This window comes from Notothenia rossii, assembly GCF_949606895.1.
Source record: "Notothenia rossii genome assembly, chromosome: 5".
Taxonomy (NCBI): Eukaryota; Metazoa; Chordata; class Actinopteri; order Perciformes; family Nototheniidae; genus Notothenia; species Notothenia rossii.
The window spans coordinates 24,066,727-24,089,538 of record NC_136903.1 but is presented as its reverse complement, the minus strand read 5'-3'; the positions used below and the strand labels follow the sequence as shown (position 1 = coordinate 24,089,538).

Below are 22,812 nucleotides of genomic sequence, written 5' to 3'. Positions count from 1 at the left end.
AATGTGTCCAGCTCGTAGGACGGCGCGTATTGGCTTTTTTTTTAATCAAAATGTGACTGTAGTTCGTTGTCAACCTTATTACGGTACTTAGGAGACGTCATTTGTGTCTGAATAACCTTTTTTTCATGAGTTATTGATCCGTGAAATCAGAATCTCCCAATATCGTTCCAACTTTACTGAACTAAGCCAGAAGACCGTCTCATTTCGTAGACCGCCCGGTTTGCTGTTCCTTCACTTTATTTTTATATTTATATACATTTCTTTTGGACGAAAACTTAGCGTGAGGAAAGGCGAGTGTGGCGTGAGATATGGGTTAATTGCGTGACTCTCACGCTCAATGCGTGAGTGTTGGCAGCCCTGCTTAAGTCATGTGTGTGATGCCACATTCAAGACATTCAGTGTCTTTTTTTAACAGAAGACCGTAGCTAGAAGCTGCAGCTAGACTGCAGAAGCATTAGTTTTTATTTTTTGAGGATCGAACTATTTCACACACAGATATAGGGAGGCTAGACCTATACAATTGATTTATTATGGTTTATAATTTAATGTCAAGACGAAGAAGAAGAAAAAGATGGCTGAACAACTGCTCAGTGTCAATCCTGTTGAGATCTCCAACATAATGTTCAGCTTAAGTCTCAGCAAAACTCACAACATTTCTGGAGCCAGAAAACTATAAGAACATTCACCAAGCAGCACTGAAAATGTCTGCTTTACTTGGTTCTGTTCTACATACCTTTGTGAAGCAGCTTTTTCTGACATGAATGAAATCTAAATACAGAACAAGACTGAGTGATGAACATTTAAATGACTCTATTAGAGTGAACCTAAGTGGGTACACTCCAGCATATGTTGTACCCTTAAAAAGGGAAATAATGAATGAGAAAAGTGAAGAAATACAACTACACAGCTCCCGCCTTCACTCGTCTGAATCGAGCCATCTTTATAATGAAGCTTGTACATTTATAATGAATACACTTAAGTTTCAGGACTAATAATAATCACTAAATTCTCCTTTATCCTTAGCTCTTTAACAGTGATAACACAACATCTGTATGGGAATGTGATCTTAACAGTGCCTAGCTTAGCTGCTAACAACATGACAAACGGTCAGATTCAGCGGCACCACGAAGTATACAGCAGCTAGCTTCAATGCCCACAAAGTTAGCCAGAATTAGCAAGAACCTTCAAACAATACAACAAATTAAAAAATACACACTTTCCTCTCACAACGAACCACGGTGTCGAATACAGATTATATATAACATGGGTTGATACATTTATAGTGCTTTGTTTACTGTAATTACCTTAAAAAGGGAAATAATGAATGAGAAAAGTGAAGAAATACAATTACGCAGCTCCCGCCTTCACTGTCTGAAATAATCGAGCGAGGAAGAGCGCAGTGATCCCTCCCACTGGAACCCCAAGGCATTAGCAACAGATTAACGCACAATCAACCCATACAGCAGGATACATCTATCTCTCAGAATTGACTATTCTTGTCTGTCACACATACACCTCTATGGTGGACTCCATGCAGCGCCATTCAGCTCACTAACTGTACAAAAGAGTGAGATGCTTGTAAGGTGGTGATTAAGGACATTTATGTGAATTTTCAGTGATGTACTTACTATGAAGGCCATAAAGATGAGACATTTTCGTTTTCTTGGACCTTGATGTGAAGTTAAGATCTTTGATTAGCTTTATTGCAATTTCGCACATGTACAAAAGTATAGCTTAATTCAACTGATGAGGGCTATGTGAAAAAATGTAAGCGATGTGATGCAAGTAGTTCTTGGCCACTTTCATTTTTATAGGGTCGAGTTTGACAGCTCCACACCGAGGGAGAGGCCTGCCGATGCGGAGCATGAAGAGGCTTCAACAACGGCCACAGCCGCCGGCGCCACCTGCGCTAGCGAACCTTTCCTGATGATGCCCATGACCTGCCTTTTAACTGGACACAGAAAATATGGAGTGAGTGGAATGAAAGTTAACCATGGCTTTTAAAAAAAAAAAAAAAGTGTGGATGTGAGATTTGCAAAGAGGCAAAAACTATATTGATCTTCCTGCCGCTCGCAAAAAAATCCACCTTTGTGCACCTTTCACAAGAATGGATTCAGGGAAAAGTCAGCTGTGACCAACAGAATAACCTGCGGAAAAAGATTTATAAGCACTAAGGGCCAGGCACAAGAAAAAGCGATCGAGATTTCGGAGATGAGAAAAAATATGTCCTACCAAACAAGGTAGGCCTATTGGCAATTGTTGGAGCGCTGAGGACGGTGGTCTGAAGCCCAACTCGGCTCCGCGCGTCCCTTGATGAGCTGGTTAAATTATGAAAGAAGGAATTCGAAGCACCAGGATAAAGGATAAACAATAATCTGTTTTAATGGTAAAAAAACAACAATACAATTTAAAGGAGTACCCCTGCTCTGGTCCTATTGCTGGTAGATATTAATATCTTGGCAGCACGAGAACAAAGAGACCGGACAAAGGACACAACAGGGATACATGTAATTACAACGGGAGGAGTTGTGTCGGATGCTCCTCCCAGAGGGGTCATCTATTGGGAGATACAAAAACGATGGCCTGTCGCAGCGAATCAGCACGAGCCAGCCGAGACGACCCGGAAACAAGAGTCTCTTAAGTTTGAGGCAAAGCAGACACATTTGGTGTCTGGTACGAACTGCTCCAAATAACAAGTTTGTTATCTTGCATCTTGCAGCCTGCACACACACACACATTTTGCATAGACTTCCTTCTCTCCGGCCCCCTCCCCCACCAGTTTAATACACACACAGTTTCACATACTTTTGGCATTTTTAAGATATGTTTAAGATATAGTTGTTTATAGTTGGCTAATAAAAGTAATACATGTAAGTTACTTTACAATCAATATTGATCTAATGCAGGAAACATATACATCTTTCAGGTCTGCCTATATGATTGCCAAAAAATAAATAAATAGGACTCCCCCGAAAGCAAATGGGTAATTCGAACACTGGGTATACAATATACAACAATACGCATAGTGCAATTAGCAGTAGGCGTACCATTAATAAAATAACTGAATAAATAACTAAGCTGAATAAAATGACATGTGAAAAGTAAATTACAGTGAAATGAAATGAAAGTGTGTTCCTCACCACTGCTATCTGTTTCCTCTGTCCTAGTGTCTTGTGGGTCTGATTCCTCACAACTGACGTCTGCCTCTCTGCATGGGCCCTCTCTCCTTATTTCTTCTGCCTCAAGCTGGCTCCTCTGTCCTCTTGACTTGTGGTTCTGCATGCTTAGTTCGACCTAGAAATGTCAACAATGCTCCTGTAAAATATATAATTATAGTATTATGTGTCAACATTAAAATAACATACATTGTAGAGCAAAATGTTAAATTCCATTGACTGTAGGCTACATATTATACACACAATTGTCAGCAGGGGCAATAACACATACCTGCCAACCCTACCGATTGTCAGCAGGTGCCGTAGCAGGATGTGATGCATATTTTAGTTGACCTAATTAAAACCGTTTCGTTTTTTATTTATGTGTCACAGTATCACCTCAAAATACAAGATACGAAACATTTTCAACCGTGCAACAAAATATAAATACTCCTACAAATACTTTTATTTAATTTCATTCTTATTTTTGTCTAAACTTAAGGGAGCCAGAGCAGAGGGCTTAAAGAGCATCTTGCAGGTTTTTATTTTTTCTACATTTATGCTTAAACTTGCTTGAAAATTACAATTAAATGTGAATGCAGGATTTGATATGTTTTACGAGACATAAGGGCAGGAATTCAGAGGGAAAGGAGCAATTTTGAGCTCTGCTCTTAAAAACGGTTTTTTTTAAGGTCATACGTTAAAACGCGTCATATTACATCACACAGGGGACACATCTCCGCTCTCTGACCGCGGGTATAGTAGAGTTGCGTTGAGTAGAGCGGTTGTGTTTTAAGGGGCTGGTATTTTTCGGTAGTTTTACATTGTATTTCACCATTTGTAATCATGGTGCAGTATTGTGTTTGTGCAGGTTGCACAAATACCAGCCTGTCAGGACATCGAGTCCACTATTTCCCTAACAGGAAAAGAAAGCTAGCTAGCTTTCGGTCCTGGGTTCGTTTTGTGCAGACAAAGAGACGGGACTTCAATGCTGCGTCTGTGACGAAAAACGCGGTCGTTTGTGGCGCTCATTTTCGACCCTGAGGATTATGAGTCAAGTGATGTGATGGTGTGCAGTATGGGATATCGAAGCCAGGACCGTGTGAGGCTGATAGCTAGGGCAGTTCCGTCAATACACACAGCTCCGGCAGCAGCAGCAGCAGGCTGGAGTGAGAGCGCGGGAGCGTCGGTCTGAGATTCAGCAAAACGAAAACGTGAACTGTGCACCGTAAGTATTGTTTTTCTAACGTTTGCTAACTTCCAAATTAGTCAGTATAATGATTTCAATAATGACAAGCAACGTGTGTTTAGTATTTATTGTTGTAGGTTAATGTTGCTAGCTTGTTAAACCCACTTGCTAAGTCATAATGGATAATGTTAGCTAGAATTGGCGTGGGGACTTTATTTGCATATCTAATGGCGCAGTTGCTATTTATTTTCATGTGTAATCATGTGTTTCATGTGTGTGTTTTCAAGACTTTGGGAGACAACAGTACTGCAGATTCACCTACAGCCAGTGATGCTGGGCTTATAAACCCAGAGCAAAAGGTCGTCTGTCCACTGGTTCCTCAGCCAACATCTGTGCTTCACTTCGGCTCACAGTGTAACGCAGACCTTTCCATCGTTCATCAGGTAAATGTAAAACAGAAGTAGCGCGCCCATTTTACGTCAAAACGCGGTAAAGACTCTGCATAGTTTTTTTTACATGTTAAAAACATATTAGAAAAACATCTGAGTATGATGCAGGCTGTTACAACTCCAAGACTTGCTATGACCTCAATAATTAACATATAAATGAATTAAAACATCTCAGCCCGAATGTCAACAAAACCTGAACATAAGCTTTGTAAAGGTAGATTGTATGGCAGGGCTGTTGTTTATGGCAGGCACAATTATATAATATATATCTTTTTATCCTAGCTGTCCAGGTACAGCCCAGGATGGTCAGTGTGGGGTGTCAGACAGAATCTCCACTGCCCAGTCCTGCACACAGCAATGATGAGTCATCTTCTGTAACCATGGACCACCCTGGGGATATTCCATGGAGCCCAGAGGAGGAAATGATGAGCGAGTCGTCTGACGTGGAACCATCAAAAGAGCCACTGCAGCGAACTAATGTTGATCTCAAGTAAGGCTTCTTTTAATTTTAGATGATGTGTACTGTATTACCAAATTGTGTCAGTCAGAAATAACAAGTGTTTGTTTGTTTTTTTCAGTGCTGCTGACAAGTTCATTGTGTGCCAAACCCAGCTGATGTCCTTGTTCACCATTTGCCCTTCCTGTTGTGGGGAAACCCAGGGTAATGTGGAGCAGCAAGAGGGAACGTATATAAAGATAAAACAAGTAAGAGGATATGTGTGAATTCCACTGATGTAAAAATAAAGGTTGTATCATAACCTGTATGTAAATGTTTGTTTTATTTTATTTTTATGTTTTATCAATTCACTGTGTCTATACTTCATTAGTTTTATGGTATAATTGATTTTTGACTGACTAAGACTTGTACTGGCAATGTTCTGCTTTTCACATCTCTTAGGTATGTGCAGCATGTGGGTATGAGCGTTTTTGGGAGAACCAGCCAATGCTGTACAGAAACATGCCAGCCTGCAACCTGTTACTGAGTGGGGCCATCCACTTTTCAGGTTGCATGGCTACCCAGACAATACGGATGTTGAAACTGTTAGGGCTTCAGTGCATCAGTGTCGGCACCTTCTTCCGCCATCAACGCCTGTACACAATCCCTACTATCGTGCAGGCCTGGCAAACTGAGCAGGCTGGGATCATCCGAGAACTGAAGGAGATGGGGGGTGGGCTAATCCTCTCTGGTGACTGCAGGTAGAACACTTCAGCTTGTATTATTGATATCAAAAAGAGGTCAAAACAATATTTAAATTACATTCATTTAGCTTTATCCAAAGCAACTTACAATAACTGCATTGCATTGTTTTTTGGGCTTTAACGTCTGAATTAAACTGTTTTTGACACTCATAGGTCAGACTCTCCTGGCCATTGTGCCAAATATGGCACCTACTCCTTGATCGAGGACAGAATAAACAAGGTTTTGGATCTTCAACTTGTCTAGGTAAGTTAACGTTATCAGTCACACAAATCAGATGTGCCTTCGTCTGATGTAACACGGTTAGTGATATGACTGCATAATGTTGTTTTACAGAGCTCAGAGGTCCCAAGCAGCACCTGGTGTGAACTAGAGGGTCTGAAACGCAGCATTGACTTCCTTAAGGAGCAACACATGCAAGTTTCAGCCCTTATTACGAACCGAAGTCGCCAGGTAAAGACACACAAGAACGAACAGACATATGTACACACAAAGATTCTTGGCGCACCATATTAACAGCAAGAAATGCATTTTCTTACTAGTTAGTAAGTAATTAAGGTGTTGTGTTTCACTCTTTAGGTTGCCAAGTGAGTGCGGGAGGAGTTGTGTCCAGGAGGAACGACTCATTTCTTTGATATCTGGCATATTGGTAAAAGTATGTATCTTGATGTTGGTAGGTTTGATTAGGCTGAAATTTGTTTATAATTACATTTTCTTTTTTAACATTTTGTTTCTGTTGTGAAACAGGTCTAGGGAAAGATTTGGATGCTGCTGCAAAGGAGAGGGAGTGTGAGGTAGGGCTGGGCGATATGGTCTCTAAATGATATCGCAATATTTACCGACTATATCGCGATATACGATATATATCGCGATATTCTGAAATGTCCTTTTTATTTAACCCCTTGATGATTGTTTACAGTTTACATTATGATTCTAGCAGTCCCTGCAACATATGTCTGCATTAAACCATTGTTATTTATTCTGCCTTCATTAGTGGTTTCTATTAAAACAATTTTAACCAACACACAAAAAAAAAATACTTCGAAAAAAGGGAATGTAAAATAATGAGACAAATGTGCGGTAGATCATAAAGTTGAGTTGAACAGTATTTATTTAATACATATTAAAATAAATGTAGGCCTACCCTACATACATACTGTTGCCTATTTCTATGGGCAAAAACAGCTCAATGAAAAAGCGCAGAAACCCTTATCCATATCAAAACATATTGAAAGTGCAATAATAAAATAATAAAGTAAAGTCACTGTCACTGGACATTTTTATGTAACATAAATAAAAGGACTTTTTAGACATTTTAAATCAAAGTGCATCTTTTCTTTTAAATCAACAAACCAGTGCATGATGTCAAACTGGTTTGGTCAAAAACTATATACAAAAAAATAGCTGCATTTTGTGCAAGATTGTGCCATGTCTGAAGTCAGTACTAACTGCTTATCTACAGGTTTTGTGCCAAAAACACAAGTCTATCAACTGTGTCGGGTTTGAGAGATGCTCAATGGCATGTAACTATATTCCCACATGTACTGAATAATCGTTCCGATGGAGAACTGGTGGCGGGCATACACAGATACTTTTTTGCCACTTTTTTCAAGTTTGGGAACATTTCCTCATGGGTCTTCCACCACTGCAGGGGATCTGATTCACTGTCAGCATCGGCAGATTGCAAGTAGGCAGACAACTCTGTTTCAATCCGCTCTCTATGTGATGATGTGGCAGAGGATGTTGTTGCCCTTTTGAAGAAGCTTCCAAGGGTTTTCTTTTTTGGTGGCTCTGATACTGCTGGTGCTTGATGTTGTGAAGCAGATGACTCAGCTGTACCCTGGTCAGACTCAGACAGCATTGCCTCCATCTCTGATATGGCCCTGCACTTGGTTTCCTCTAGCTTGTCTTCCGCTATGTATCTTGTTTTGAACCTGGGATCCACTAAGCCAGCCATGTCCAGCAGGTCGTTGGTGGCAGGGTCATCAAATTTCTCCCTCAGATAATCCAGGATGGAGACTTTGATGGACTGAGTAAGTGCAGTGTCATCATCCTGAATTGCCAAGATGCTGGAGTGGAAGAGATGAAGCACAGGCTTTACACAAGACGCTGTAACATAGTCTTCCCCTGATAATGCGTCGGTGAATTCCAGGAGGGGTTTTAGGGCCTTGAGCACTGACTCAAGGACTTCCAGGTCTTGCCAGGTCAGAACCAGATGCCTTGTTTTTTTGTCTGCGGCCAAGACTTGTGAGATAGCTCGCTCCTGCTCCAGCACTCGCTCAATCATTTTGGCTCGGGAGCCCCATCTGGTAGGAGACTCACTGATCAGCTGGTGTGCAGGTAAGTTTTGCTCTTGCTGTGCTGTTCCAAGATCTCTCCTCTTTTTCCAGCTGAATGAGAAACTGCTCACTACCTTCTTACAAACACCAACAGCACGATCGATGCGGGAGTCTTTCATGCTTCTCTCTGACAATATAGACAAAGAAACAGAAATCCAACAATTCAGTCAATCAGCGTGGAGTTGGCACCCATAATATTTTTGGCAAGTATTTTTTAAATACAGCACAGTGCAAAAGTCATAGGTACATGCATGTAATAACAAAAAAGTTAACTGAGAAAGCATAACAAAATTATTAACAAATGGTTACAAAATATCACAAATAATTACCTTGAATGAGTAGGTTTATCTACTGACACTAATACAGAAAGAAAAAACCTTTGCAGAGTAATGTTTTTACTAATCAGTCCTAAATCTCAGTCCGATTACAAAATATCACAAATAATTACCTTGACTGAGTAGGTTTATCTACTGACACTAATACAGAAAGAAAAAACCTTTGCAGAGTAATGTTTTTACTAATCAGTCCTAAATCTCAGTCCGATTTTTAATCAATTTAGGCCAAATAGTGTGTGGTTGCATCATGTATATGAATTGCACAAAACGTTATGAAGTGTTCTTTGTGTTTACTAGCAGGCTGTTGTAACATCGCTGATATTAAAAAAATAAAAGAGGCAGACAGATAGCCTACTCACCAATTGCGAGGTGCAGCCGGTGGCCAAAACATTGAAGTCTTTTCCACTTATTGAGGCTCACAGCTTTGGCGATGTTACTCCCGTTATCTGTGGTGATACACACCTGACGAGCCTCTGCTAAATTCCATGACAGGAGAGCCTCTTTTAAACCTTGCGCTATTATCTCGCCTGTGTGATCCTCCGGAAAAAAGGACGTTTGGAGGCATGCACTCTTCAACTCCCAGTTGTCAACGTAATGAACGGTCAAGCTGAGATATGGCTCACAGGTTCTACTGGACCACAAATCTGTAGTCGTAGAGATGTGGGTCACATTTGTAAGCTGGTTTGTCACTTTTTCTCTCACTTCAACGTACAAGGCTGGCAGAGCTTTCTCCGCAAAATATTTTCGACCAGGCAAGTTATACTTTGGGTCAAGTGTCTTCACGAGTTTTTGAAAACCCGTCTTTTCTACCACACTGACTGGGGCCATGTCTTTGGCAATGTATTGAGTCACTGCAGCCGTGATTTCTATCCATTTTGAACTTTTTTTGTCATACGGGACTGATTTCGAAAAAGAAGAAGCCAGAGTCATTTGTATCCTGGCTGGTTGCTTAGGCGTTTGTGTGAAACCAGATATTGACATTCTGAGTTTAACACACTCTTCATTTTGTAGTGGATGATGGATTTTTAGATGTTGGAACAAATTTGAGGTACTACTATCTTTGGCGGCAACGGATTTGCTGCATATTTTACAGATTACCGTTGTTTGAGAAACGTCATCCTTATGGTAACCAAACCACCGCCAAATTACGGACCAAGTGCTGTTCTTTTTTTGAACAAGTTCGTCAGCCTCGGCACCTCTATCTTCCATAGTCGTTCCGTTTTTGAATTAACATGTTGTGCTAATGTTTAAACCATTTAAACTAGCTAACCTTCGCTCTCCTCAAAACAAATGCCTCTCACTGTGCCTGTGTTTGCAAGTTGGGCGGGGCCTGCTTGTGTGCCTGCGTGTGTGACTGTGTCTATGAGGGAGAAAGGAAAGCTCACTTTCGCTGCGGCGGGAAACTGATTTGACAACGTAATACTCGATGTTCACGATGTGGTCATTTACGACATCGCATGTAGTGCAATCCACGATGTATCGTGTAAATTCGATATATCGCCCAGCCCTAGTTTGAGGACTGTTGGAGATTTGGAGGATGTTTAAAACCAACCTCGTCTCCGCGTGTCGTTTGGTAAGCTGGGTAAATTCGTAAAAAGGAAGGGATTAAGAAACACCAGAATGCAAGTTAAACAATAATCTTGTTTTAATGACACAAAGTAATAATACAAATACAAAGGAAGTACTTCCTGCTCTTTCTCCTGTCTTACTCTCTGGTCAGTCTGAAGAAAAAGAGAGCGAACCAAAGGAAAACACAGGCTTTCATACTAAAAACACAGGAGGAGGTGTGTGCGTGCTTTCCCCCAGTGGTCATCTTATTGGGAGAGACCAACACATGGCCTGTCGCACCCAATCAGTGCGACACAGCAGAAGAAACCCGGAAACAAAAAGTCTCTTTCAGTTTGAGGAAAACCAGACACCTTTTGGTGTCTGTTACAAACCAGCTCTAAACAACAAGTTTCCTTATCTTATTTCACATCTTGCAGCCAGCACACACACATCCCCTTTATGGCCCTTTGTCCCTGTGTCCATCTTCCCCCCCTCAGGTTACCACACACAAGTTAAAAGTATATTTTAAGATATAGTTATTATAGTTGGCTAAATATACGTAATACATGTAAATTACTTTCATATCAATAATAACGAGGAACACATTACCTATGCTCTTAAGCAGTATTAGAGATGCTTTTCAAATAGTCAAACTTCACACAGGCCCAATATAGAGAACACACTCATTTGTCCTACAGCCTTTCCAGCCATTTGAGCTATTGTTCACATCTTTACTTCAAATAAAAGGTTTCACATTGCATATTTCCAGCTTCCTTTACACATACTGTTATTATTAATACAAAGTAATTAACCACACACATCTATTTAAAACAAGTAGATTTCCCTGATAATTGACATGCTGAAAATCTTAAGAAGAATGTCCCCTCCCCCAGCTCTCTCGTCCCTGTCATAAAAGCTGCTTCCATTTCATATAGAGTAATAAAACATGTTTAAGCTAATTTCTCCACAATGTTTGTAGCCATTTAGTACCCACACATGAAAGAATAAAAATAGAGATATAGTTGAACAGTAATCACGCAGCACATATAAGTAGTAAGATTCATCCCGCTTTCGTCTCATTAGTATGCATAAAAAAGTGACAGGTCACACCTCCCCCCATTATGCAAATGAGCTAAGTCCCGCCTCCCCTTTGATCGAGGTGTGAGATCTCAAGTAGGTGTGATATCCTAAGTAGGTGTGAGATCCGTCGATAGGAGGGGGTTGATGTGTATTCACAGGTGTGAAAAGCCCCCACTGTTGCGCCTTATGGTGTATCATAAAAAATTTTCAATCACATTAGTATGCATAAAAAGTGACAGGTGGGCCCGCCCCCAAGTCTATTAAAACAAAATGCCGCTTCCATCACATTAGTATGCATAAAAGTGACAGAAGGGCCCGCCCCAATTATGTGATGTCAGAAGACCGAGGGGGTGGAGTGAGATAAAAAAAAAAGAACCCCGTGCAGATAAAAAGCCAGTCATTTCCAATCATCAAGTCATCTTTCCAAAAAGAAAAAATGGCCAAGAGACGCCTCGATATGGGTTTAATCAGCGAGACGCCTGTGACAACTTACCGCCATCCGTCCGGAGCGCCAATCTAGAAATGGATGCAGTATCTGTGCCGGGTTCAAACACCTCCGGTCGAAGATCTTGAAGAGAAATGGCTTCTGGAAAATGAACATGTTTGGGGATACGTATTCAACTATATGGCGAATGAACTGCATTTCTACAATCTGAAGAATGGAGAAATGTATGGACCCCACAGTGTTAAAGCGACGTTGACCTCAACAGATTGGGCTGTGTTAACTCTGGTGTCTTCCAGAGATCTCCACGCAACCATTGTATCGGAAGAAGTAGTGCATCAAGAAAATACTGTGAAACCATCGGTGTACAAGATATTTGCAACAAAAAGCAAAGAAACGCAAACAAAAAGCGAGATCAAAGAAGAGTTTTCACCATTACCCCCCAATGTGGAGGAAGAAGAAGGAAATATCCCCCCGCCGCCAGAAGTGAAAAGAGTCCTGACAAGCACCGTCTGGGAAACTAAAAGCGGACCATCTGGGCGATGGTATTACCGCGCAAGCCGTTTGCTGACGCAGGGGGGAGGGGCTCTCTCTAAAACACAGTGTCCTGCCATCTCTCTCTGTTTCTGCTGATGTGTAAAATATACAAAATAACGTTTTATATACTTACTCTCTTGTTAAAAGGTGATGAAGTTTGTAGCGTAAGCCAGCCATCAGTATTCTAGTTTTAAGGATCGAAGGATCCAATGTATTTTTAAATGGAGCAGAAATAGAACTAGTCTCCCAGTGCAAGTATCTTGAACAGAGAGTGTCATATTGGACTCGCACTTGACTTTTTAAGAAACATATCCAGAAAGTGACCAATACCATTAAATTCAACTTGCAACATTTTAAACAAATTAGACCTTTTTCTTAACTGTCAATGCTGGAAAGTCATACCTCCACTGTATGATTCTATCCCACATTGAATACTGTTTTACAAACTGGTCGTTTGCTTGTGCCACACACCTGAAACCCATAGAACAGCTGTTCAAGAGAGCTATCCAGGTGTTTGACAGAAAGCCACAGTCATACCACCACTGTACTATCCTTGAATATGCTGCTCATGCTCTTTCTGCATATCGTGTATTTATTTTTGCTGTATGTATAAATGTCATGTTCTTATGTGCTGTATGTGACGGGACTACAGACGGAAATTAGCTCAGAGCTAAAATCCGGCTCATTTACACTTGTAAGCATTATATTTGTTTTAAAGTGTTCATCAATGTGCACTACGGTAGCCCTGAAGAAAATTAAACATTAAAATATGTTATCGATGTCTCCATTCCTAGTTTGTTTGGGAATAATTGCGATGTTTACTATGTTTTTGGTAGCTCTTACCAAAACAGAATTTTTGTAAAAGACTGCGACTCTAAAAGGCAAGTTTGTGATTTTAACACTGTTTCGAAGAAACAATACATTATACAATATTACGACTTTTTTTGCCATATTTTTAACACAATCTTTTTTTTGTGGTTGTAGGGCTTCAAGATATTTTGCATGTCATGCATAAACACGGTGTCATCTTTTCCTTGAAACTGACGTGCTGCCCGTTTTACAAAACAAGTTATTTTTCTGCTTCTTCATCCTCTGAATTTTCTTCCCCTGTCCCTCTTCCTTCAGCCAGCACAACAAGAATCAAGGTGGATCTGTGAAATGAAACACCTCTTCCCAAAGCGTGACTTCCCTATTGAGAGCATGCGTCTAGGGCAGTAGGGTCTAAACCAATTGGCCAGATATACTAACATGCAGAACGTACGGTATGTTTGAAGACTAACCATTTATCCAGTTCAAGCTGTCTTTAAGATGTGACATTGCGCTCTGACTATTTCTCGTAAAATGGTGACAAACTATTACTTATTCTTAAATTTGACCTCTTGCTGCTTGGTTGAAAATGATAGTTGAAAAATAACTTTAAAAAAAAAAGACTCAAACAGCGAGGGACATTATACTGGTGAAAAAAAACTCTCAATTCTACAGATGACTCCCCCCACTCAACGCAATAAGTCCCTCCCTCCACTCAGCAAAGCATCTAAAACTAAGGACCCCACTAAGACGACAGTTTGAAAACTAGCTATGGATCTGAGAAAAACCAAGTCTCCCCCCGCGAGTTGCAGCCAGGAACAAACTCCTGGACTACCATCATCACCAACATTCTGGACACCCGAATCTTGCAGTACTACTGCTGCTTATTTTGCTCCTTGGGCCAAGACTTCTCTGTTTATGGACACAGTGAAATCAGTGTTGGTTGATATTGTGGAGGGGGTGATACATCGGTACAGAGAAGAAATATGCAACGGATGCCGAGTCAGTCACCCCGGCCAGAGGCAACACGATTGTCTGAATGACATGCCCGATTTTTATTCTTCAGAAACAATTACAACGTGTTAATAAAAAGGCTCTGGCTCAGCGACTTCATTACTGAGATCGACCAGACTCTTATTGATAAAGACATTTTCACGGATGATTGGAGGATCCAAGGCGCTTCGGAGGCTTTTCTGCACAATCTCAAAAATTGTAGACGCCTCAAGGAGAGACTTGAAAAGATCCATGCCGAGTTGGATGGAGAAGAAGAAGACTAATAACCTATGGTTGGTTGAAGCCAGGGATTTTTTCTTTTTCGATACATTGACTTTTTCTTTAAAATAAAAATAGGGAACTACTATGCAAAACGCTCGGTATATATTGATCAGAATGTAGTCAATACCCTTTTAATAAGTGTGGTGATGAGGACGATTGAAAACAGAGTGAATAGTGATCCCCGTGTAAACAGAATGGCTGAAGTTTGTAAACTAGAAGACATTTTGGATATCGTTCGTTCTGGCAGTACTATTCCTGGTCATTGGGAAACGATTGTAAACGAAACATTTAAAGTGGTCCTGGAATCTTCCTTTTCCGAAACATTCTGTAACATTACCGAAGAAATGAAACAAACATCAAAAGTGTATCATGTGCTCTCATTGTATGCTCTGTTTGTAGATGTAATGCATCTTTGTGTCAAAAACAGCATACACATGAATATTTTGACTGAAGTGAAAAAACTCCATCATGATATTTCCATTAATCTGGGGAATTCTAAGCTGAAGACGGTCCTGGGGATGTTACAATCAGTATAACTATTGATTTTGTGTGTGAAAATGTTTAAATGTAAATAGGACATTTTTTTTTTTAAATAAAAAAAAGTGTTTTTTACATTTTAAAAACTGTTGTCTTCATTATAGCAAGGGGAGCGTGTCTGATACATGTGTATTACAGTCCTTCACATGCACTGTTGTCTTCATTATAACAAGGGGAGGGTAACAGTGAAGATGTATGATACATGTGTATTGAAACGTGCGTATTATACCCCCACAGAAACACAGAAACATGGAAACACAGAAACACAGAAAACACTGAAACCACTGAAACACTGAAAAAACACAGAAACACTGAAACACCGACACACAGAAACACCGAAACACTTCTCATTTCGCCAATCCTGATTGGCTGGTGATCTTGACGTCAGCGTCAGGGAATCTACCCCCTATAAGTAGCTTGCGCTACGCCGCATGCATCATTCAAAAATAAGCACCTCTTCTCGCTTCACCATAGCAAGGAGGGCCGTCTGGTGAGACATCTCACTTCATGTTACTCTGAAAACTGGGGTTACATAAGTAACCTATAGTTCTCATTCGTAAGACTCCGTTCGATGTCTCACTATGGGATATTGTAGCTCCCGTATTGCCAGACGAGCTTATCTCGAAAATCACCAAACCCAACCAGAATTTAACAGTTAGAGCTCTAACTCAGCAGGGGGCCCAGCACTGCATGGGCCACACTGGGAGCAGAGACGTCTAATCTGTAAAAGCGGACAAAAGTGAGCGGCGAGGACCAGCTCGCTGCTGCACAAATGTCTTGGATGGAAACACCCTTGACCAAAGCCCAGGATGTAGCCGGACCACGAGTCGAATGAGCACGCAAACCCGAAGGTGCCTGCAGACCCTGACTCGTGTAAACCAAAGCAATTGCCTCCACATTCCAGTGAGAGCCGTTGCTTAGTAACAGGCTTGCCCTTCTGAGGGTTAGCCCAGGACACAAAGAGTTGGTCATTATGACGAAACTCTTTTGATCTGTCCATATAAGTGCGTAGAGCACGGACTGGACATAGCAAATTCGGCTGCTGTTCCCCGGAGGGACACAGCGGCGGAGGAAATGCCTCAATGTCAATGGGGGTACATGAACCAACCACCTTAGGTATAAAGGCAGGGTTGGGCTTCAGCAACACTCTCGTTAACCCTCGGGCGAACTGAGTGCATGAAGGATGTACAGATAGCGCATGAATGTCACTGACTCGCTTGGCGGATGCCAGGGCCAGTAACAGCACTGTATTGAGTGACAGGTGCTTCATGTCAGCTTCTTCCAGGGGTTCAAATGGGGCTCGAGTGAGCCCATCTAAAACCACTGTCAAGTCCCATAAGGGCACCAGTGACCTGGAAACAGGAGCGAGCTCCCTTCATAAAACGGCAGACCAGAGGATGCTGGCCGGCCGTCTTACCCTCAAAACCCACATGGCATGCAGCAATAGCAGCCAGGTAGACTTTGATCGTGGAGAAAGCTCTGTGTTTATCAATTAGGTCCTGTAGAAATGATAAAATCACTCCCACAGAGCATTGAAAAGAGGTGTGCCCTTTTTGAAGGCACCAGTCCTCAAACACCGTCCACTTACAGTCATAAAGAGACCTAGTGGAGGAAGCTCTCGCACTCTGAATAGTGTTTATCACCTTCTGCGGCAGACCCACTGCATTCAGATTATACCACTCACGGGCCAGGCCCATAGGGCCATGCGCTCCGGGTGTGGGTGAAAGATCGTCCCCCCCGCCCCCCAGCTGATATATCTCTGCCAGCCAGTACATTGCAGGCCAGTGCGGAGCTATTAGGATCATTGTGTGTTGCCGTTCCCTCACTCTGGCCAGAGTTGGGGGTATCAGCGCCAGGGGTGGAAATGCGTACAGGAGGACTGGAGGCCAAATGTGCGCGAGCGCGTCCACGCCTAATGGTGCGTTTTGATCGCGCATTGAAAAGAAAAGCTGACAGTGAGCATTTTCTTTTGATGCGAACAGATCTACCGCGGCTCGGCCGTAACGCACCCACAGCTGGCTCACAACCATTGGATGTAGAGTCCAGTCTGCATATAGTGGTGCACCTCTGGACAGCAGGTCTGCCCCGAGGTTCATCACACCCGGTACGTGCGTCGCTCTCAGAGAGAGGAGACGGCCGCAGCTCCACAAGATCAGTTTGCGTGCCAGCATGTGTAGCTGGAGAGAGCGCAAACCCCCTTGTTGGTTTATATACGATATTGTGGTCGTATTGTTCGTCCTCACGAGGACATGGTGTCCTCTGAGAAAAGACAGAAAGCGTTTTAGGGTGAGGAACACCGCTAAAAGCTCCAGGTAATTTATGTGCGACCGCTGGAGGTCTCTGCTCCAGAGACCCTTCACCGGACGACCTTCGTAAATACCTCCCCAGCCTGTCAGACATGCGTCTGTGGTGACCACCTTCCGTGAAAGGACAGCACCCATAGGCACGCCCCGTACCAGAAAAGTCGGATGCAGCCAATGGCACAGTGCCATTACGCATTTCACAGTAACCATCACTCTCCGCGCGCCATGACGCGCGGGGTTTAGTTTTAGAGCGGCTACCCAGCGCTGAAACTCCCTCATGTGTAACCGTCCCAGTTGTACGACCAGGATGGCTTACGCCATGAGCCCCAGTAACCGCAGGCATGATCTGAAAAGAACATGTTTGCGCAGCTGGAAATGAGCGAGGCAAGCTCTGAAAGCTTTCACTCTTTCCGCTGACAGGCGGGCTGTAAAGGGCACCGAGTTCAGGTGTAAACCCAGGAAGAGTACAGTCTGTGATACAACATGCTCTTTTCTGTGTTTATTATGAAACCCAGGTTGAGCAGGTGCTTTACGAGGACATTTGTCTGCGTAATAGCCTCCTGTTCCGACTGTGCGAGAAGCAGCCAGTCGTCTAGGTAGGTTGCCAGGCGAATACCCTGTTGTCTTAACGGGGCTATCGCGGCTTCCGTACATCGTACAAACACTCTTGGACTGAGAGACAGACCGAAGGGAAGTACTCTGTATTCGTAACAGATCCCCTGAAATGCGAACCTTAGATATTTCCTGTGTGGGTAATATACTGGGATGTGGAAATACGCATCTTTCAGGTCGACATCGTTTTGTCGCACGAGACGCAGCAGAGATGTGTGAGTAAGCATTCTGAATTTGTATCTTTTTAGATATTTGTTCAGAGCCCTCAAATCTAGTATTGGCCGAATTCCGTTCCCTCCCCGTTTGGGAACGAGGAAATACTTGGAATAAAAGCCGCTCTGACTCTGCCCGGCGGGTATTATAGATATAGCCTTCTTTTCTAGAAGTGCGAGAATCTCTCTCTCCAGAATATGGGCTGACTCTCCTCGGGCTTGTGAATACAGAACGCCCGAGAAGCGAGGGGGGGTGACAGCGAATTGGAGTCTGTAGCCCCGTGTTACTGTCTTGAAAACCCAAGCAGACGTTGTGAGCATCTCCCACTGTTTGCTCCTTAGAGCCAGCGGAGATGTCATGGCTCTTACCCTCTGAGTCTCTATTTGTTGTGTTATGGGGCCCTCTAGTGTCTGAACACGATGGTACCCCATTTCGACAATCCCCACCGAGACTGCGCATGCGCGTGACGGTGGTGCCTTCACAACCCCAGCCGGCACTGCGCATGCGCGTGACGGTAACGGCTCTATAACCCCAGTCGTCACTGCGCATGCGCATGGCGGTGGTGCCTTCACAGACCCGTCTATTATCCGGAAAGGAGGCTGTCAGGCCGCCCGCTTCTTCTTCCTCTACTGGTGACCAAAAATCTGAGTCGGCTGTGCCTGAACAGCAGCTGGCGAAACCTGGAGATTTCCTCGGCCAGCTCGTCCTCGTCTCCTGCCTGGGCCGGGGACTCGGGGCGGGCTGTGGCATCTGCTGCCTCGGTACCTTGAACCGGGCAGGACGTGAGGCAACTTGGGCGAAGGACTGTCGCGAGACCGTCGCAGGTAGCGGCTGGACCCTTCGGGGGAGACAGAGGTCGAGGGCCCCGTCTTCCTTCTTTTTCGACTCACATCTCCGTTGCATCGAGACTAAAGCGGAGCCGAAAATACCCTCGGGACAGATAGGCATGTCAAGAACATCGTCCTTTTCCCGGTCTGGGAGGTTGGTCAGGTTGAGCCACCTGGCTCTCTCCTGTACCACCATTATGCCCATGACTTTGCCCGTGGCCTGGACTGCACAGCGCTGCACACGGAGGCAAATGTCCGTGATCGCTGCGATCTCGTCCCATACGGCCGGCCCAGGTTTGCTCGATAGGTCCTCGCAGAGCTCCGCCTGGTAGGCGGTCAGCAGTGAGGAGACATTGAGTGCCCTGGCGGACAACGCTGCGGCTTTATAGGCCCATTCCGTCATCGCTGACTGGAACCAGTCTGCCTTCACCGGTAGCGTGGGGTTCCTGCTTGGTGTCAGAGCCAGCCTCGGTTGGAGGTGGGCTGCCACCAGCGGTTCCATGGGCGGCATGCGGAGCAGGCCGAGCCTCTCCATATTGTCACAGTCCAGGGAGGAGGCACCCCTGGATTGGGGCCTTATTACTGAAGGGGCGGTCTCTCCACGAGACCGACACCTCGTCCAGCATCTCCGGGAAGACTGGAAGGAGCTGCCTCTTTGTCCTCGCTGCTTGGGGCAAAGTCTTCCCCTCGTAGCGAGACCTGGTGGTCTCCTTGGCCATTTCAGGCCATGGGATGTTCAGCCTGGACGCGGCACGTTGACACACGGCCTGCAGGTCCATGCTCAGACAGGGCGAAGCTGGTGCGCTATCGCCCGGGAGAGCAGCCATTGCTCCCGGCTTTGCAGCCTGAGCTGATGACACGAAGACATCATCGTCTTGCTCATCCGAGTCGGACAGGAGGAACTCAGAGGTATCCTCTTCGTCCTCCATGTAGTCCAACTCCAGGACATCATCCGCGGGCGAGACCATGGTGAGGTCCAGTTGGGAGCCCCAGCTTGACACAGCGCGGGGCTCCGCTCTCGCGGCTGTTGCCGCCACCGGGCCCCAGCCTGATACGGCGCGGGGCTCCGGTTCAGCAGCTGCCGCTGTTATTGAGCCCCAGCCTAACACAGCGCGGGGCTCAATCTCCGCGGCGGACGCCCCCATGTCTTGATTGCCGGCCGGCGAAACAGCGGACATGAGGGGTTCCTGTCCCGACAAGCTAGCTTGGCGTGCTAGCCGTCGGCGGAGGCTCTTGATGGTGAAGCGGGCACAATGCCCGCACGAGCCGGGGTTGTCGATAGCCTCCTGGGCGTGTTCCAGCCCGAGGCAGGACGAGCAGACCTGGTGTGAGTCTGTGCCTGATATCTTGAACCCGCAGCCGCAGAGCCGAGCCTCCGAGTCCCTGATTCCTCTGGTGTGAGGGAGAGAAGCGTCCATCTCGTTCGCCGTGGAGAGGACCCGCTCGTAACAGGTACGTTGCTGAGAAAAAATCCTTCCCCACCTGTCGTTAATCCGGAGAAAAAACGACGGTGTAGAATTTTATTCTCAAAGAATATTAACTGGTGTGTTAATACCCTTTTTATCTTCCCCTCCTCTGGTGTGAGAGAGAAAAAGAAAAAACCGTCCCCGCTACCTTGGTGTCGGTAGTGAGGAAAGGCAAGCTAGTAACAGGTGTGTTACCAGCTTGAAAAATAAAAACCTTACCTTTAATTCCGAAGAAAGAAGCGGCGAGGTAGATTGCAACACTAACTGGTGTGTTAGTATTAACAGTCTTCTTGCAGAAGTATATATAGAAGTAGCCGGCGAGCGCCCGTCGACCTAAGTTAGCTTGGATAGCTTGGTTCCGTCTGTGGACTCTGTGAGCTAGCCCGGCTACCAATAGAGATGTGCTCTGAAGCGAGAAGAGGTGTTTGAATGATGCATGCGGCGTAGCGCAAGCTACTTATAGGGGAGAGATTCCCTGACGCTGACGTCAAGATCACCAGCCAATCAGGATTGGCGTAATGAGATTGATGCTTCTGTTTGCTCCGCGATGAGGCGCATCCCATAGTGAGACATCGAACGGAGTGTTACGAATGAGAACTATTTTAGTCAAGATTTAGTCGACTAAAAGTCTGAGAATTTTTGTCATATTTTAATCAAAGAAAACTAATTATTTTATACTTTTTGTCAATGAAAACGGTTGAGTCTTTTTTAGTCATCAGATTATATAGAACATTTCAGTCAAACTAGTCTAGCCAACACCAATAATTTGTCATTTTAGTATATAAATAAATAAGATTATATCTTGTCCTTATTTGATGAAAAACACAGATTGAATGATTAAGAATGCAGCTTTGCAGAGAGTATCTGGTCAGGTTTGTGGTGTTTTTATGGCCACATTGCTTCCCTCCTGATTAAACAATGCATTCGCTTTTTTTTCTCCGCCTCATTGTTGCGAAAATGGGCCCAAATATAACATTGTTTCTTTCTCCCAAGCAGTGGTGGCTTTAGACTTTTTCGTTGTCAGTCATTTTGACGGACAGGATTGTAACATTTCCGTCATAATCCATTATTACCCGTCGAGTGCACAATTTATCACTCACTCGCGCTGACGGGGGGGTATTCGGTTAGCGCGAGTGCGACCACTGCTCCCAAGCCTTGTTGTTGCCATTTTATTTTCTGTTAAATAAGGTTAGTTAGACCATGAGTTAGTCCCGAGTCTTCCTGACAGTTCACATTGTGCCGCTGCCAAGGGCGCCGGAAGCAGGGGGGCCAGGGGGCCATTGGCCCCCCCACTTTTCAGCCCTGCCCCACATTTTCGCAGCAGCAGATGCCGCGGAAAACTGTACAAATCCCGTTTCAATAATTCCCCTCTACTCTAAAGTCGCATCTAAAACGTGATCTGATCTAGCTGTGTACATTTTGTTATTTTTGATTGTTATATTCAGTCTCACTAGCTTCAGGCATGTTTGAAGCTTGTAAAGGGAAGATGACAGCTCTCACTCGCCACTCTGCTGTTCCTCAGCGCCGCTCCCCCTCCCTCCCGCTGAAATTATGAATGTAAGGTGTATAGTAATCATAGATAACACGGCAGGGTCCGTTACAGTTTGTTTTTATCTGATTTCAAATAAGCAAAGTCTTGGCTTTCAGTACATTAAACTTGTTTCGGCAAATTCAGATGATAAATAGGCCTACAACTTTGAAGCTTGTAACGGAATAATTACAAGCGGAGAACGGAGTAATTTAACGTCACTGCAGGCATAACAACAGCCGGTGTTTCTCGTGAGTCTTTTCCCCGGGAAACAAACACAATACACACAAACGCAAAAATACACAAACACACACGTATATACACGCGGCGCGGAACACTGTACAAATCCCGTTTCAATAATTCCCCTCTACTCTAAAGTCGCATCTAAAACGCGATCTGATCTAGCTGTGTATATTTTGTTATTTTGTATTGTTATATATATTCAATCTCATTAGCTACACGCATTTTTTAAGCTTGTAAAGGGAAGACCACAGCTCGCCTCTCACTGGCCACTCTGCTCTTCCGCAGCGCCGCTCCCCCTCCCTCCCGCTGAAATTATGAATGTAAGGCATAGTAATCATAGATAACACGGCAGGGTCCGTTACAGTTCGTTTTCATCTGATTTCAAATAAACAAAGTCTTGGCTTTCAGAATATTAAACTTGTTTCGGCAAATGCAGATGATAAATACAGGTTTGAAGTTTGTAATGGCATAATTACAAGCGGAGAACTGAGTAATTTAACGTCACAACAGGCATAACAACAGCCGGTGTTTCCCGTGAGTACAGTAATCCAAACGAAAATATCTTCCCTCCGTAGTATTTTTGATCATTTGCTCCGCTAATAATCAATCAGATCGATGGATTCCAGAGAAGAGAAACACTTTAAAGGCCTTTTTCTCAAAACGATGACTCTGTAACAGTCATTATATAATGTGACATATTTTGCTTAATATTTGGAGTACAAAAACAAT

At 43.9% G+C, this 22,812-nt stretch overlaps 2 protein-coding genes and 1 long non-coding RNA gene across 7 annotated transcripts in view; 1 reads left to right on the top strand and 2 right to left on the bottom strand.

Moving 5' to 3' along the window:
- Window positions 1-910: 910 nt before the first annotated feature.
- Window positions 911-2,831, bottom strand: LOC307041470. The gene is made up of 2 exons (XR_013808769.1): window positions 2,233-2,831; window positions 911-1,951 (listed from the first exon to the last, which is right to left on the bottom strand). It is a non-coding gene; the product is annotated as an uncharacterized lncRNA (long non-coding RNA).
- Window positions 2,832-3,888: 1,057 nt separating this feature from the next.
- Window positions 3,889-22,812, top strand: part of LOC307040599 (general transcription factor II-I repeat domain-containing protein 2A-like) — a 40,969-nt gene continuing 22,045 nt past the window's right edge. For 2 of the 5 annotated variants that reach the window (XM_079683602.1, XM_079683600.1), the window contains exons 1-8: window positions 3,889-4,383; window positions 4,632-4,787; window positions 5,076-5,283; window positions 5,372-5,498; window positions 5,692-5,910; window positions 6,328-6,444; window positions 6,571-6,646; window positions 6,739-6,785. In XM_079683602.1, coding sequence (XP_079539728.1) covers window positions 5,096-5,283; window positions 5,372-5,498; window positions 5,692-5,910; window positions 6,328-6,444; window positions 6,571-6,582 — 663 coding nt within the window. In that variant the 5' untranslated portion in view covers window positions 3,889-4,383; window positions 4,632-4,787; window positions 5,076-5,095 and the 3' untranslated portion in view covers window positions 6,583-6,646; window positions 6,739-6,785. Of the gene's footprint in view, window positions 4,384-4,631; window positions 4,788-4,947; window positions 5,284-5,371; window positions 5,499-5,691; window positions 5,991-6,146; window positions 6,238-6,327; window positions 6,445-6,570; window positions 6,647-6,738; window positions 6,786-22,812 lie in introns of those variants that run through there. The other 3 variants (XM_079683599.1, XM_079683598.1, XM_079683597.1) reach the window with 3 other exon arrangements.
- Window positions 6,747-10,749, bottom strand: LOC307040600 (E3 SUMO-protein ligase ZBED1-like). Its single transcript, XM_079683603.1, has 2 exons — window positions 9,025-10,749; window positions 6,747-8,457 (listed from the first exon to the last, which is right to left on the bottom strand). The coding sequence occupies exons 1-2, from the start codon at window positions 9,872-9,874 to the stop codon at window positions 7,505-7,507; spliced, it is 1,803 nt and encodes a 600-aa protein (XP_079539729.1). The 5' UTR covers window positions 9,875-10,749; the 3' UTR covers window positions 6,747-7,504.

What these genes read in the sequence shown, in the direction of transcription:
- LOC307040600 (XM_079683603.1), bottom strand. Translation starts at nt 9,874, where the DNA reads ATGGAAGATAGAGGTGCCGAGGCTGACGAACTTGTTCAAAAAAAGAAC. An exon ending in CCGGCTGCACCTCGCAATTG is followed by an intron (nt 8,458 to 9,024) that starts GTGAGTAGGCTA and finishes CTATATTGTCAG; the next exon opens with AGAGAAGCATGAAAGACTCC.